At 41.0% G+C, this 17,144-nt stretch overlaps 1 protein-coding gene across 4 annotated transcripts; it reads left to right on the top strand.

The window, feature by feature from the left end:
• The first annotated feature begins 1,070 nt into the window (after nucleotides 1-1,070).
• On the top strand, nucleotides 1,071-9,826 carry coa6.L (cytochrome c oxidase assembly factor 6 L homeolog). 4 transcript variants are annotated; one of them, XM_018250577.2, is made up of 3 exons: nucleotides 1,071-1,120; nucleotides 5,056-5,207; nucleotides 8,368-8,919. In XM_018250577.2, exons 2-3 carry the CDS (start codon nucleotides 5,064-5,066, stop codon nucleotides 8,455-8,457), a joined length of 234 nt encoding a protein of 77 aa, XP_018106066.1. In that variant the 5' UTR covers nucleotides 1,071-1,120; nucleotides 5,056-5,063; the 3' UTR covers nucleotides 8,458-8,919.
• Nucleotides 9,827-17,144: the final 7,318 nt, after the last annotated feature.

Below are 17,144 nucleotides of genomic sequence, written 5' to 3'. Positions count from 1 at the left end.
CCTGCCGGCGATTTACATTTTAGCTGGCTGGAAGACAGGGGAGGCAGTTCGGTGAGATCAGTCGCCCCGAAGAAGAGGAGATTTGTCGCCGGACAACTAATCTCCCTGAATCTGCCTAGGTGCCCTGACCCTTAGAGTAGCTTTCTTTAGTGCACTTACCCCCTGGAGCCTGAGCGTCTGCAAAAGAAAGGTATCATGAATAACGGGTAGTGAATATAAAAAAAGGCTCCAGCATTTCAGCTTTCCAGCAAGACTTATACCTGGGCTGGATAAGTTATTCAGGGGCACAGCAGAGGTTCCAGATCCTTTCCTCTGGTGTAGCGTTCCTATGCAGGGGAAAAGACGCCAGTTCCGCATAGGGTTGCCACCCGGCCGGTATTTTACGGCCTAGCTGGTAAAACACCTGCCAGGGCTGGGGCCGGCATTACAAATTTACCGACAATGTAGCTGCCGGTAATTTGTAATACCATTTACAAAATCCCTTGCCCGCCTATGAAAACTTACATTTTCGTCGGCTTCGGGCGGTGGCCCGTCCCTTTAGTGATGCTACCCACCGTGGCTCCGCCCATTTTTCAGTGCCCCTCGTCGGGCCCGCCCCTTTTGGGTCACGTACCGCCCCTTTATTTTCCGCCCACACCGCTGGCCGTTAATTTTTTTTTAAAAGGTGGCAGCCCTAGTTCTGCATATTTGCACATGCACACTGTTGGGCCATAGAGGAGATGGGCACTCGCGTCGCTACCTTTTTCCGAATGGCAGCATTGCGGCTGATTGCACCGGAGGCAACAAAAGGCCTGAAGCCTGCCAGCTAGGGTTGCCACCTTTTCTAGAAAAAGATACCGGCCTTCCTATATATTTATCTTTTTTCCGTATTAATAACATTGGGATCAACATCATATTTACTGGCCAGGCCCGGTGGCAACCCTACTGCCAGCTTCCCCTGGGGCACTCACAAGATGAGAACCTTGGCCCCAGGTACTTCTAGGGTTGCCACCTTTACTGAAAAATATTACCGGCCAGTGGGGGGTGGGCACCAAAAGGGGGTGGTCTGTGACACAAAAAGGGGAGTGCCACAAAAGGGGCGGAGCAACATCGCAGAGATGTCCACAGCTCTGGAAAAGAGGTATGTTCTGTGCGAATTGGGGGCAGGCCAGGGGCTTTTTTTTTAAAGGGTATTACAAATTACCTGCAACTGCATTGCCGGTAAATTTGTAATACTGGCCCCAGCCTTGGCAGGTGTTTTACCAGGTGGCAACTCTAGGTACTTCAGAAGGAAAGAGAGCAGCACCTCTGGTATGGGGGGGGGGTATTCCTCGACCGGAGAATTGAGATGGGTGTTGGTGGGGACCCCTATCGTCAGGGGGATTTAACCCTTTATTGTCCACTGCCATGTGTAAGTACAGGAAACTCCAGCTGTAGGGACCTTCTCTGCAGTTTGATTCCACAAGCCGAGTTCACTAATGACCGTAGCATGGACTTTACAATTAGAAAGCAACGCATCCACAAGCATGTCAAAACAAACTGTCAGCAGGGGGGGCACTGTATATCACCGCCCCCCAAAGTCTCCGAATTGCTATGAAAGCCTCCCTTCTGCTATGTCATGTGATCTCCTGTTACTTTGTGCTGACAGGTCCTGTCTGCCCCATTCATCCTCCTCTCTGTGTGATGTCAGTTATGCTATCTCCTTTTACTTTTTCCAGACAGGTCCCAACTTCAAGCAATGTCCCTGGCCCCTCCTCTGAGCAATGTCTTGCTTCAGTTTACTATCATGCTTGTGGACTACAGAATTTTAGCCCATAAGAATAATGGAGGAAGGCCAAAACATGACATCACTCAGAGGAGGGGCCAGGCAAGATAAAGGAAGAAAAAAAAAGGGAAGTTGGGACCTGCCAGGAAAAAGTAAGAGGAGATTGCTGAACGGACATCCCAGGAAGGAGAACGCTGAATAGGGTAGACAAGACCTATCAACACAAAGTAAGAGCAGATCCCATAACATAATTTTCTACTGTTGTTTATATGTTCTGAACACAAAACGAAATGCCTGGCATGGAGGCAGAACTATGAGAAATGAAATAAGTAAAAACACAAATTCCAAATTAATTAAAACCCTGCCAGTTAGAAAGATGGCCGCTGTCTTTGGGCAAAATGTGTGATGCTTTAATCATGCGCGGGCTTGTAGTGCTGTCAGGGTTGCCATGTTTACCACCCAATTGGGCTTTGTTTTAAAATGTAGTGGTGGGTTTTAAAAGTCCAAAACCGATTTGGGCTAGTTTTGATAGTTGCCACAAGTTTTATGCCAAATTTTTTATGCAAATGGTCGGGACGTCAGTTCACTGGAGACTAGAGAGAGACTGGAGGAGGAGGAGGAGACAGTGAAGGTCACAAGACGAGAGAGAGAGAGAGAGAGAGAGAGAGAGAGAGAGAGAGAGACTGCCTTCTGCTCTGCTGCCATGTGCGTGGTAAACCTCAGTGCTACTGTACACTCAGACTGAGACTCTGGCTCTACTGCTGCTGTGTCTGTGTGTGTTTGTGTGTGTGGTTAGTGGAATAACGGAGACTGTGTGTTTGTGAGTACTAGTTGGGAGGTATGTTATGGTTACTAAAGCTGCAGCATTGCCCTTTTCAATTTCATCATACCTCCCAACTGTCCCTTTTTCAGAGGGACAGTCCCTCTTTTGACAGCTTAACCCGCAGTCCCTCATTTGTACTGGAAAGTCCCTATTTTCTCTGCACTGAACAGCCAGAAAAATAAACAAAGTTTCTCACTTAATTGGCTTTTAGAAGAGAGCACAGAACAGGTAACAGGTGCAAATAAGATACTTTGTAACAATTTTTAGATACAAAAAAAACGTTTAGATAAGGAGAAATATTTTCAAACTTTCATAACCTGCCAAATTTTGTAAAATGAACATGGTAATTAGGGGGTGTGGCCATAGAAAGGGGCATGGTCAAAAAAATTGCTGTTCTATGTGCGAAAAAAATTTTTGTCCCTCTTTTTACTTCCAAAATGTTGGGAGGTATGCAGTTTTCTCAGTAGCTTGTGTTGTACATGAGCCTATTGTTTGTCTACGTTCTGTTATGTTCCTGTGTTCCAGCAGCCTGTGTGTGGAGTGTGCAGTAGCCCTCCCCCTCCCCTCCCTGTATTTTGTGTTTCTCTGAGCAGTGAAATATTGGACACTGAATTGATTTGATACCCTTATTGTTTAACTTTATTTTATAAAGATTTTTCAGTTTACGAATTGGGCTACTTTTAAAATGCCTTTTGGCTACTTTTTGGCTACTTTTTTTGATAGTCTTATCTGATAATAAGTAGTCTAGGGTTTCTTCTATTGCAGCCACGTTATACAGAAGTCAAATTCATGAAAATGTCCAGAGATCATCATTATGAACCTCATGGAATTAGTTATCTCTGCATATACATATAACGATTTGAACCCCAAATAATGAAAAATGACTATAGAAAGGGTACAGTAGCAACCAGGGTACAGTAGCAACCAGGTAGCTGATCACACACCTAACGCGTTTCACTGGAGCCTATGATTAAGGGACTTTATCCCAAAACGCATTAGGTGTGTGATCAGCTACCCATATCTGATTTCAACTGTAAGCTATGAAGCTGTAGTACTGTTATATAATAAAGCAACCTCTGTCTCTCATTTTTATGAATCTAGTGAGACATTTATACAACACAGTCTTAATGAGGTGGTTCACCTTTAAAGGAAAACTATACCCCCCAAACAATGTAGGTCTCTATAAAAAGATATTGCATAAAACAGCTGATATGTAAAACCCTGCTTCATGTAAATAAACCATTTTCATAATAATATACTTTTCTAGTAGTATGTGCCATTGGGTAATCATAAATAGAAAATTGCCATTTTAAAAAATAAGGGCCGCCCTCAGGGATCATACAATTCACTGTGCACACAAACAAACAAACTATACTTCTTAGGTCACATGAGCCAATTAAAGGACAGAGTTGTGTCTTTTGCTTCAACACTTCTTCCTGTTAGAGTTGGGAGTATATCTGGTCAGGTGATCTCTGAGGCAGCACACAGACCATCACAAAATGGTGGTTCAAAGTAAGAGATGTAAAAGGGCAATATTTACTTAAAGGAGAAGGAAACCCTTTTGCAAAAAACCCTGTACCCCCCACCCCTCCTTCCTCCCCCCCCCAGGGGAAATGCCCCATACTCCATACTTACCCCTCGACGCAGATTCTTCCAGTGGAGTTCCACGCATCCATCTTCCGGCTCCTCTGTAAGCTGACTGGGAGAGCCTCAATTTCCATGTAAACAAACTGGCAAACTGCGCAGGCGCAGAAATACAGATCTCTCGGTCAGCTTACAGAGGAGCCGGAAGATGGATGCGTGGAACTCCACTGGAAGAATCTGCGCCAAGGGGTAAGTATGGAGTATAGGGCATTTCCCTCGGGGGGGGGGGTAAGCCTGGGGGGAGGGGGGTCTACCTGGGGTGGGGGGTTCGAGGTTTTTTTTGCAAAAGGGTTTCCTTCTCCTTTAAATATATATTCCAGTTTGGTAAGATTCTTTAATATGCCACTTAAATATGTTATAAACTATATCTCCTGCATCCCGTCCCCAACGTTGCTCTCCCCCCTCCCCCGTTGCTCTTCTCCCCTGCGTCCCCTCCCCTACGTTGCTTGCTGCCCCTCACTTCTTTCCTCGCTCTCTCCCCGTCCACGTATGTGCTTGCGGTTCATCTGGGGCGTGCACGCAGGGAGGCCGGCCGGGTTGCCTAGGGTGCTTGGCCCGGACCTCGCTATATGAATATAAAGCTAAATAACTCAAAACCCAAAAATAATAAAACATGAAAACCAATTGCAAATTGCATTGTCTCAGAATATCACGCTCTACATCATTCTAAAAGTTAACTCAGGTAAACAACCCCTTTACATGGTTATCCACTATTCTAATTATTATGTGCATGTGTTTTTAAACTTGTTTTTTTGGTCAAATATGTAGCCTTTAAAAAAAAAAAAAAAATTCTAAAATACATTTCTTGGATGATAGACTGGTGTAAATAATTTTCTTTATCCAGTGGTAAAAATGGCTGCTCCTACAGCAAAGGAAAGAAAAGCATGCTGGGATGCTCGAGATGAATACTGGCAGTGCTTGGATGCTAATAATGAAGATGCCTCAAAGTGTCAGAAATTGAGACACGGCTTTACAAACAACTGTCCACAACAATGGGTAGGTTGCAAATATAATACATTATAGGCATTAACCCATTACCACACAAACACTACACTTTGTTTGCTTTATTTTTATTATTTACAAATGCAGTAAATGCTACATTAAATGCCATCTATCTCTTTTCCTCTTCTTTTCTTTTCTGGTAGACTCTAAAACCCCTATATTCTTAATCTGTTTTTAATGTATGTATAAAAAAATTATATAATATGTTATATACAGGAACAAGGACAATTCTCCTAGAATTGTCATAGAAAATGTAAGTTTTGTCTAGGTCAAACCAAATAGACCGCCCAAAGCTCATCCTTCCATTAGCTGTTCCGTTCCCACCACTTGTAATCACACCAAAACCAAAAAAGTGGAAGGCAGTCCATTCTAGGAGATAGCAGGTTTATTGCAAGCTTCTACAAGGATCTCACGCCCTACGCATTTCAGGATTCAATCCCTTAATCATAGGCAAGTTTTGTCTAGGAAACTAGAGACTCACTCCTGCATGTAAACAATACCTGCTTACAAATAAAGTGACTATAAGGGCATACGCACATGGAGATGTAGGCTCCACTGCTCTCAGCCTTTGGGGCAGATTTACTGAAGGGCGAAGTGACTAATGCTGGCGATTCGCCAGCGTTACCTCTTTCAGGCACTTAGCGGATTTACTAAAGGGCGCAGGCATAACTTTGCTAGCGAAAGAGACAGACGATAGCGGCCATTCGCACTCTATCGCCAGGTGAATTTTCGCTCTGGCGAATGGACGTTATTCCAAAAATATGTGGATTTTACTGAACGTTACTTCTTTCACCAGACTTCCCTTCGCCAGATCAGACCAGATCATATTTTTAGTGGAAAAAGTTTCTAAGTCCAAAAAAACGCTGGCGTCTTTTCCTTTTTTCAGAGTAATAGCCTGCAAAAATCCCTATTTTTTTTTTGGGGGGTAACTAGGTTCACCCACACATTTTCTAACCTATGGAACATAAACTATATGCTGTGCTGGAAGTTCAGTTTGTATGAGCCGGAATTCTCCGTTGTGTCACTCCTCGTCCAGAGTGACGAAACGCATCAGGCGGGGCTTCGAGACGTCAGCCAGGGTGCGCCCGAAAAAGGAACACGATATGAGGAGGGGAGTATGCCGGCTCATAGAAACTGAACCTCCAGCACAGCATATCGGGTAAAAGCAAATGCGAACCTGGAAAAGACCCTGCAAATCTGCATGGTTTTATGTGAGTGTAATTTTAACTTAGGCACTATTTATTAAAGAATTTTTTGACACTATATGAAGTGCATTTTCCCAGTGAATCCAGACTGCAAATCGGACAAAAGCACTGAAAGAATCTTCAGATAGGCGCACAACTAATTTAAATGTACCCACTTCCCCCTAACGGTGACCCACTAAAAATTAAGGCTAATTAAAGGTGGATGTTGGAATGGGTCCCACAAAAAGTTAACTAATAGAGTGCCTACACAAAGAGGAGATTAACAAAGTATATTACACTATATTTCTATCATTTTTCTTTTTTGTCTTTTCCTGGGCTTCCTTGTGGAGCGCTGATTCATAGATAATTGGATTTTAAAGTTGTTTTACCGGTTGGAGAACGGAACAGAAACGGCTACAGGAATGAACTTCTGGAACCCTTAACTTTTATTTCTCTTAATGATAATTGAACGCTAGCACATCTTCGCTTTGATTGCCGAAGTAACGCTAGTGAAAATTCAACAAATGCAACATTGCATTTTAGTAAATTAGCATTGTCTAAATTAATTTTCGCCTGGCGAAGTGTTGCGTTGGAGCGGGGGGATAGAACGGATTCGCTACTCTTAGCCTGCAAAATTACACAGGCTGAGAGCAGCGGAGCCTAGAGTCCTGCAGCGGATCGGATATTCGAGGGTTACCCGCAAAAAAAAACTGGTACCCTGCGGAACGAGGATAGGCTTTTCAGGTGCGGGTCGGGTTGTGGGTCTCTTCTTGCTGGAGCTCTCTCCCAGCAGCGCGCTTCTGTCGGGCACTTTTGATGATGTAACTTCTGGTTTGCAGCGACACCACTTGCGGTTTGCAGCGACAGCACTTCAGGTTTGATGGTAGTTGGTGGGTTGCGGATAAGGCATTTGCGGGTCCAGGTCGGGAAGCAGATCAAAGCGGGTAAATGTGTGTTGCGGGTTGGGTCCGGGTCTTAGAAATTGGTTCCGCAGAGCCTACAGCTCCATGTGCCCATGCCCTAACATTTGAAATCACCTGAAACAATCCTGGTTAAAATCAGATAGTACTGAGAAAGAACAGCTCAGAGCACAAAGTCAGTGCAGCAGCAAAAAGGCAGAGAAAAAAAGAACAGTAGACTAAATAAGGCTTAGAATGGAAAGGGAACAGTTTACTGACCATATTTGTATAGACTGTGCCCCTATATTTAACCTCCCTTGGCTCCATCCAGCCCCAACACCATGAGATTAATCCTATATTAGTGGATGTGCATTTGTACCCAGCATCCATAATGCGCCAAAATCGCATGTTGTTTCTAGGCAACATGTACATTCCAATTGCTCATACTGCTAGCAGGCAGCACCACCAGCCATATGGACATGAAGCAAACACACCAGATACTGTACAATTATGGGAGTTTAGTAGGGTCCCCAACCTGGATCAACTCCTGTGCTCCCAGGGACCACAATCAAAAACTTTTTGTGATCATACCTGTCTTGCTGCACTCAATAGGCCAACAATAATCCAGTGGGCACAAACGTACTTTTGCTGAAACCCACTTGCAGGATTGGGGCATTACAAACCACGAGAGATACGTTAGAGTAATCAGAAAACCCCAAAGGGAAAGGAAGCAAATGCACATATATTTATATAGGATAAATAGAACCATACCAAAACTGAAGTAAACGCATATTGAAAAAAATGTGGAACAAAAAATTCAATGGTAATTACAGAGAGAAATACTTTGGATTTACAAACAAGCATTACCATTGAATTGTTCGAGTTTTTCTGCTTTTGTTTGGTAATTTTTTAAATCCTAGGAGTGCTGTCCTTGTTCTTGGGTATTTTTTGTACTACATCCAAGTTTTGTTACTGCATATGGTATTCACCCTTTGGACTAATCTCTATAATAATAATAATAAACATATTCTGGCGATAGTTTATCATTTATACTTTTTTTATTTGAAACAGATGAAATACTTTGATAAAAGAAGAGACTACTTGAAATATAAAGAAAAGCTCCAAGGAGGAAGCACAACAGAAACCACAGAAAAGTCATAAGACTTAAAAAGGAACCATATTAAAAAAACTATAAGAGGCTTGAAAATATTTCAATGTTTTTTTTTTTTTTCATAAAAGAAAATGTACAATAGAAGATGTGTCATTTGAATCACAAGTTCCAGCATATTTACTTCCTAAAACTTCACTGATAAATAAGGTACCTGGTTATGAACATACATACGCAAAGTCGACAATAGGAGCTACGCACATATGTATGTAAGTGAAAGATGATTAGCCAATTATATTGAAGCAAAAGACTAAGATCTCCTAATTTTTTTTATGGTCACTAGTTACATCTGTGGCTATAATAAAATTGGGCATGCCTGTCACTGTGTGTTTAACTTGTGACAATACTGTAACTTTCAGCTTAAATACAAACAAATATTTATCATTTGGAGGTATGGGAAGTTTAATATATAAATCTATACATATACATGATTAAAGGTCTTTTTTGTTTTTGTAGCTTGTGGTCCTGTTCAATATCCCAGAGTTGCATATTTATTTATGATGGAGTACTTAGTAACTTACAAGGTTTCTGTAAGGTTTTTCTTTTCCTTTAAAGGGCATGTAAAGGCAAAAGAATAAAATCCCATTTTTACTTTCTTTAATGAAAAAGAAACCTATCTCCAATATACTTTAATTAAAAAATATGTACCGTTTTTATAAGAAACCTGACTGTATGCAGTGAAATTCTCCCTTCATTTACTGCTGTGGATAGGAATTGTCAGATGGTCCCTAACTGCTGAGCAGGGAAACAATCATACTTATGAACAGCAGGGGGAGCCCCCGCCTTACTTCCCAGCCATGCAGAACTCAAGCAGCTTTGTTTAAGACGATCCCTGAGCAGCCCAGACCACACTGAGCATGTGCACAGTCTTAGTCTTGCAAAGATGTTTAACAAAGTTACAAGATGATGACCCCCTGTAGCCAACTTTGAAAGCATAAATCATTTGTTTGGTTAGGCTTGTGGTGCAGTAAGTTCATGTTTATATTTAGTATACAAAATATACAGCATTTATAGCCTTATTCTATTTTAGACTTTACATGCCCTTTAAGCAGAATAGCAATGCCGTTATCATTTTACGGGATCTCTCTGTACAAGCTAGGAGTACATTTAGAGTGCTGCTGCATTACTGGGTGTAGAAGTAGTAATACAGCAGTACTAGGAATGATACTGTAATTCCAATGCTGATATTGTTTTTGGGTACCTCACTGTGCACTCTGAGGTATGCAAAAAGAAAATTAAATATTCATATTAATATTTTAGTCCATTAGAAGAAATGTAAGATTCTATTGATTTTTTTTCTATTAAAACCCCCTTCTGTATCAGTTTACAGTAATGTGACACAAATAAACCACTTTACTGTTTTGTACTGGAGTATCCTTCAAACTATAAAAAGTCTGCTCTGCTAAAAGGTAAGAGCCCAGTAGTCTGGGTAATGGGTTAGATTACATGAAGGTTTTACCTTAAACCAGAAAATGGTACAGAACCATCTTCAAAAGGAGCACCAGATATCTGACCTCCATTTGTTTTGCCAGCAAAAGAATTTGTATCAAATAATAATATACATGGAATAAGCATAGCGGCACATTTTTTTTCTGTATCAAACAGAATGCGTGGGAAACTATGATTTTTCTGCCATTTGCATTATAATTATTCTTTTTAAAGTGTTACTAAAGTCTAAAGTGCTTGACAGACACTGTTCATCATTGACATCAGTTACTGCCCTAATGGCCCTTACAATCTAAGGTCCCTATCACATTACCCAACATTAGGGCAGCAGGAGCAATTAACCATTTGTGTAATGTCAGAGGAGTACTCAGCAAACCCGATTAGATCATTCTGTAGAGTTGGTCCTGATCACCAAAGCTTCAAGGCATTAATGAGCCAATGTGAAACCATCTCATTTTGTAATGTCAGGAAAGGTGTGTATGATGGAACCTGAAGGGGAAGAGAATGTACTGTACTAAGTAAAAGAGACAGCAGCATATAGAATAAAGAACAAACTACTGACTACCACTCATTTGCTGCAGGAAATTGCTAATTTCATCCAGCTTCCCAGTAATAAGCGGCCCTTGTATGTTATTAAAGGAAAACTTTACCCCCAAAATGAATATTTAAGCAACACATAGTCAGGGGCACTGCTGCCATGAGGCAAGTTGAGAAACTCGCATAGGCAGCAGCAGCCCACAAGTTACCAGGGGCGGCAAAAAGAGCTGAAATTCTGATTTTTATATCAGAATTCAGGGTCTGCTAATGCAGAGAGTGCAATTCCACTCACTGCACTAGTGATGCTGTCCCCCCCCCCTTTGCCTGCTCTGGAGCTCAAAACGGTAAGCGACTGGTGTGAGGGGGCGGCGTCAGAAAGGCCATCTCAGAGAGGAAAGGACCCCCGGGACACAGCTGAAGATTTATATCATTTTAAAGTAAAGTGTAAAATAGAATAAGGCTAGAAATGCTGTATGTTGAATACTAAATATAAGCATGAACTTACTGCACCACAAGCCTAATCAAACAAATAATTTATGCTTTCAAAGTTGGCCACAGGGGGTCACCATCTTGTAACTTTGTTAAACATCTTTGCAAGACTAAGACTGTGCACATGCTCAGTGTGGTCTGGGCTGCTTAGGGATCGTCATAAACAAAGCTGCTTGAGTTCTGCATGGCTGGGAAGTAAGGCGGAGTAAGGTGGATTCCTATCCACAGCAGTAAATGAAGAGAGAATTTCACTACATACAGTCAGGTTTCTTATAAAAACTGTACATATTTTTTAATTAAAGTATATTGGAGATAGGTTTCTTTTTTTATTAAAGAAAGTAAAAAAGGGATTTTATTTTTTTGCTTTAACATGCCCCTTAAAGATTTCAGCTAACTAATAAATAAAGCAGTCTTGTGAACCAAGGCTGACCACTGATGTATCTTGCTTTTTACAACTCAAAAAGCATCTCTTTGAAACTGGAATATATACACACTCTGTCATCTCCCTTGCCTCTATGAGTTGCAGAAATCAGATTAAGTGTGCTCATCCCTTCAATGTTATTGGATATGTCAGATCTATTTTAACTGTTATAATAAAGCTGTATATCTGGATGCATTTAAAAAAAAAAAAGCACCTAGCAGCCAGTCACACATTCTATATTTTTTCGTTCTTCTGACATTTACGATCCATGATGGTGTATATGCCTGTGGTAGATGGTATGCATAGGCGGAGGGTGGATTTTGTGTTTGGGAAGGCTAAAGATGACCATACTCCAGCAGATTTAACACTAATGTCAGATATGGTGTATTAGATGCTGCTAAAAAAGTGAACCCTCACAACTACCTCTCGCACATCCCACTGACTTCACTGGAAACTGTGTAGAAGCGCAGGTGGAAGTGCTTTTCCAGCCCAAACTGCTCACGATGTATGCACATTTATTACGTTTATTCCCCTTAATTCTCCTCATATATGATAAAGGGGTTATATTTTTCATATAATGCCCGATTTTAAAAGGAAGGGGCTTTTTCATTACAATTTATAAACTAGAAACTGGTTGGTTTATATGCATGGTGGAATTTTCAATTGAAGCATGCCGTTCTACATAGGTTAGCTTTAATGTGTTTTAATTACTTTTAATGGGGGACTATGGGAACTTACAGCAGCCCCTCTGGCATTTTCCAGAATCCACAGATTGCCAGTTAAGGCAGTGGTTATTGACATCTACAGTGGGTATTAACACACATTTAGGCTAACCCCTCAAACTGTAACATGGCAAAAGAAACACAATACTGATTTTTTTCCAACATATTTTTTTCAAACAAAACTTTATACTTTCCCTTGTACAAAGGACACATTTATTGCCTCTTTTGCTTTCCCATCTCATTTCTCCTTACATTTTATTTTACTCTTTACCCCTATTACCCACTCACACCACAATATCTTTTTTCTTTTACATATTTTCTGTAATTTGTTCCCCTGATCATATTTTCTATACCCACTGACTATTTCCACTGTTGCATTTTTTCCTACGGCAAAGTGTGTGTGAGTGTTTCACGTATCCCTCATTTTTGGGCTCCCCTATTCTACACACTGCTCTTGCAATACATTTGTATTTATTTATATCACCTTTAGCCTGTGTTAACCTTTCCCACTAAATGTTTTTTGCCAGATATACATTTCTTCCTAGCAAAGCTCCAAACAAAACAACCCTGCCTACTCCTGTGCACTTCATTGGTCGATTCCGCTGTCTGTAAAGAAAGCTGCCCTGTGACTGGAAAAGCTTAAAACAGCAAGATCCAATCAGAAGTCAGCTAATTTCAAAAGTAACGGGCTTTGCATCAATGAGAAGAGCTTGCAGTGGCTATGCTGTTTAAAGGGATACTGTCATGGGAAAAATTATTTTTTTCAAAATGAATCAGTTAATAGTGCTACTCCAGCAGAATTCTGCACTGAAATCCATTTCTCAAAAGAGCAAACAGATTTTTTTATATTTAATTGTGAAATCTGACATGGGGCTAGACATTTTGTCAATTTCCCAGCTGCCCCATGTCATGTGACTTGTGCTCTAATAAAATTTAATCACTCTTTACTGCTGTACTGCAAGTTGGAGTGATATCACCCCCTCCCTTTTTCCCCCCAGCAGCCAAACAAAAGAACAATGGGAAGGTAACCAGATTGCAGCTCCCTAACACAAGATAACAGCTGCCTGGTAGATCTAAGAACAACACTCAATAGTAAAAACCCATGTCCCACTGAGACACATTCAGTTACATTGAGAAGGAAAAACAGCAGCCTGCCAAAAAGCATTTCTCTCCTAAAGTGCAGGCACAAGTCACATGACCAGGGGCAGCTGGGAAATTGACAAAATGTCTAGCCCCATGTCAGATTTCAAAATTGAATATAAAAAAATCTGTTTGCTCTTTTGAGAAATGGATTTCTGCTAGAACAGCACTATAAACTGATACATTTTGAAAAATATTTTTTTTTCCCATGACAGTATCCCTTTAATATTCAAGGATAGATTAAGCCTGTAATTCTAATGTAGTGCATTACCTTCCATAAGTATTAACCCACCTTGGACGTTTTCCACATTTTATTGTGTTATAATCTGGAATAAAAAATAATTCCAGTGGGACTTTTACCTTTTGCTTTTCACACATCTTACATTTTGGGAGGGCAGGGTCTTTTTATTGTGATCTAAAAATTAAATAAAAAAGCAGCTGAGCAAATTCCTATGAACTAACAGGCTTCAACTTTTGTAAAATGTTCTTGACTGTTAAGGAAATTTTCCTGAAAAGACATTTTAGCAAATCACAAAATAGATTGAAACTGCTGGACAACCCTTTTTTTTTCCTTATGTCAATCTTTGATAACTCTGCACCTTAAATCTGGGAGAAAGCTCATATTTTAGGACAATTATCCTAAATATAAGACCAAAGTAACACAAGAGAGGCTCAAGAACAAGGTGAATGTCCTGAGAATGTCAGTCAATATCAGTAATCCCCAACCTATGGCTTGTGAGCAACTGGTTGCTCCCAGCGGCCTCAAAGCAGGTGTTTATTTTGGAATTCCTGGTTTGCAGGCAAGTTTTGTTTTCATAAAAACCAGATGTATTGCCACAAAAAGCCTCCTGTAGGCTGTCCACATAGGGAATACTAAATGGGCAATCACAGAACTTATTTTGCACCACCTAGGAATCTTTTTTATGCTTGTGTTTGTCTCCAATTATTTTTATAGCAGAATGTTGCTCAAGGGTAAAAAAAAAAGGTTGGGGACCCCCTGGGTATATTGAGGAGCACACGTTTCATCAAACTAACCTGAAAAAATGTAGAAAATCTGCCTGGAGGAACGTACCCAAATCACTCCAGTATGCAAAGCCGCTATGGACTTACCTGAAAAGACCTGGAGCTGTAACTGCAGCCAAAGCCGGTTGTACCATGAATTGGGGGCAGATGTGGAAAAGTCCAAGGTGGATGAATACTTACAGAAGTCACTGTATATTTGGTATAAGTGGCTTAGAAATAGCCAGTAATAATGTACCCCTAGCCCTGATCCAGCATCAGCTATAAAATGCTTATTGAGATGGATATCAGTATTGCCAATGTTCCTAAATGTAGCAGTCTTTCTAAAACAGGGGTGTCCAAACCTTTTGCAACGAGGGCCAGATTTGGTGAGGTGAAAATGTGTGGAGGCCGACTATTCTGACCGCACTGGACCAGACAAATGAGGGCAGCAGCAGCAGCAGCAGCAGGAGAGAAGTGGGGACTGACTGAAGGCGCATTATGTGCTCATATTTACACTATTGAATTTGTCACAAGCAAGTTCTTTTTTTTCGTTACCGCAAACTTTATTTTATAGACAGTGTACTGTACACAGACAAATAGCTTGCCAATTTGCTCAAAAAAATCAGAGATCTGGCTGCCAATTAGACATGTGCATTCGCATGACTAAAAGGATGTGATTTCTGTACAACTTGTTGCATTGATTTGTCCTGTACAAGTTGGATCACAACATTTCTATAGTGCGCACAAACCCTCAATTCAGGGGAGCACAGATAAGGACACAGGACTCTTATGTTCCACATCACCACCTCAGGATTTCCCACAAGACCCTTGCAGTTGCAGAAGAGGTGCCGGCGTGTTCTACAAAATACAAATGAAATGCCTCGTCAGCCACAGACATATCTATTGTAACATGCACACTGCTAAACAGGTGCCAGCCTGACACAGCGATCCATAAAGCCACTGGAGGACTATGAAGTTGTGATTGCCTAGTTTTAGTTGTACTCGATATTCCAGCACATATATTCATGATGCTGTGAATTTTACTCAGCAATAGCCAGAAGGCCACCAGGTGCAGATCCTTTTTGCAGCTACAAGGGCATCAAGCAGTGTCTGTTCAGTCAGCTACAGAATGCACCACAAACTCTGTACACCTGACATATCATCCACCACTGTCAACTCCCCTTCACTTCCCACATGCCCTTACTTTGATTTGGACTGCGTCAATGGCTCCCTTCCCTCCTGTCTCCTATCAGACTCACCGTCCTTTGCAAGTAAAGCTGCTGCATCAGCCACTCCACAGCCCAAGGCCAGCAGTTTCCGGGAAAGAAGTGACAGGCAGCGCATGAGTGGGACTGGAAGGAGGACAGGGTGGTTGTGCGGGCAGGTACTTGCAGCGCTGTCACATACACATTCCCAGAGAAGTGCTTGTGCCCCTGGGTGGGGGGGCCCCATTATTATTAATTTCACCGAGGAGGCTGCGGCCCAGTGTAAATTTAAAAACAGGCTGCAATTGGCTCGCGGGGGGGACTTTGGACATGCCTGAAAAGTTACTATGTTGATGTGTAAACTCACATATGCTGATTATTTTGGTATAATTCTAGATTCAATGCAAAATTAAATACCGGTAATAAACTGTACTAAGCTGTTATGTGAAGGTTGGCCAAAATACATTGAAGTTAATGGGCGACAATTTTTTTTCCACGTGCAACAATGTTTTTTCACACATTAGCCTAGCGGCGTCCTCTTCGCGGTGAAACATGGCCAAAATGGACTCCAAACCTGATAAATATGTATTCTTTTATTGTATTGTATTCTAATTGTACTGACTGCTTATCACCTCTTGACATGTGCAGACATCTTTTTTTCTGCTGCTTCAACAAAAAGCAACTGAAAAGTTACTATGTTGATGTGTAAACTCACATATGCTGATTATTTTGGTATAATTCTAGATTCAATGCAAAATTAAATACCGGTAATAAACTGTACTAAGCTGTTATGTGAAGGTTGGCCAAAATACATTGAAGTTAATGGGCGACAATTTTTTTTCCACGTGCAACAATGTTTTTTCACACATTAGCCTAGCGGCGTCCTCTTCGCGGTGAAACATGGCCAAAATGGACTCCAAACCTGATAAATATGTATTCTTTTATTGTATTGTATTCTAATTGTACTGACTGCTTATCACCTCTTGACATGTGCAGACATCTTTTTTTCTGCTGCTTCAACAAACCTTACTGATTTAAACTCCAATTCAACTGGGTCTGCAAGTTGAGTATTTTTTTATCCAGATTTCCCAACCATTGTCAGCTATTTACAATGCAACTGGCCAAAATCCCTCATAATGGGAAACTCAACAATCTGATGATCTTCGGCAGTGCAAAAGTAAACCCACCAGTAGCTGACCTTGAAGTACACAATTCGCCCTCAACTTTGAAATCCAGTGATTCCAAAAAGAAGTTGCACCATCTGTTTTGTGCATATTTGACATTTTGTAAGGCAAGCTTGCACTTCAAAACTTGAGAAAACATTGGTGGTTTTTGAGCAAATACCTTTGGGATGAATCTAGATACTTACAGTAGTCCTGATTTGGATCAGAGTGGATGTTGTCGTGCTTTCAAAAAAATCTTGGAGGTTTTGGAATCTGCAACACTGCAGTTTACCCACTTGATTTACAAAAAGAAATACCAGACTGATTCAGGGGGTGGTTATTCCTTACTGTCAAGTGCTTTAACCGTTCATTAAAAAAAAGGAGACATTATCATGAACATGGGAAACAAAATTAAAGGTATTAAAATGTTAAAGCTGAAATGAAGCAACAATCAAGTTTTTTTATCGGCTAGTTTATATCTTGCCAATCATCCATATCCCCCCAAAATGTAGATTAGGAACATTTGCATGACAGAGGGCATAAAGTCACAAGAAT

Source organism: Xenopus laevis, chromosome 3L, assembly GCF_017654675.1.
Source record: "Xenopus laevis strain J_2021 chromosome 3L, Xenopus_laevis_v10.1, whole genome shotgun sequence".
Taxonomy (NCBI): domain Eukaryota; kingdom Metazoa; phylum Chordata; class Amphibia; order Anura; family Pipidae; genus Xenopus; species Xenopus laevis.
The sequence above is the reverse complement of the archived record's forward strand: the minus strand, read 5'-3'. Positions and strand labels throughout refer to the sequence as shown.

Coding starts and splice junctions, on each gene's coding strand:
- coa6.L (XM_018250574.2), top strand. Junction 5,208..8,367: donor ACAACTGTCCACAACAATGG/GTAGGTTGCAAA, acceptor TATTTGAAACAG/ATGAAATACTTTGATAAAAG.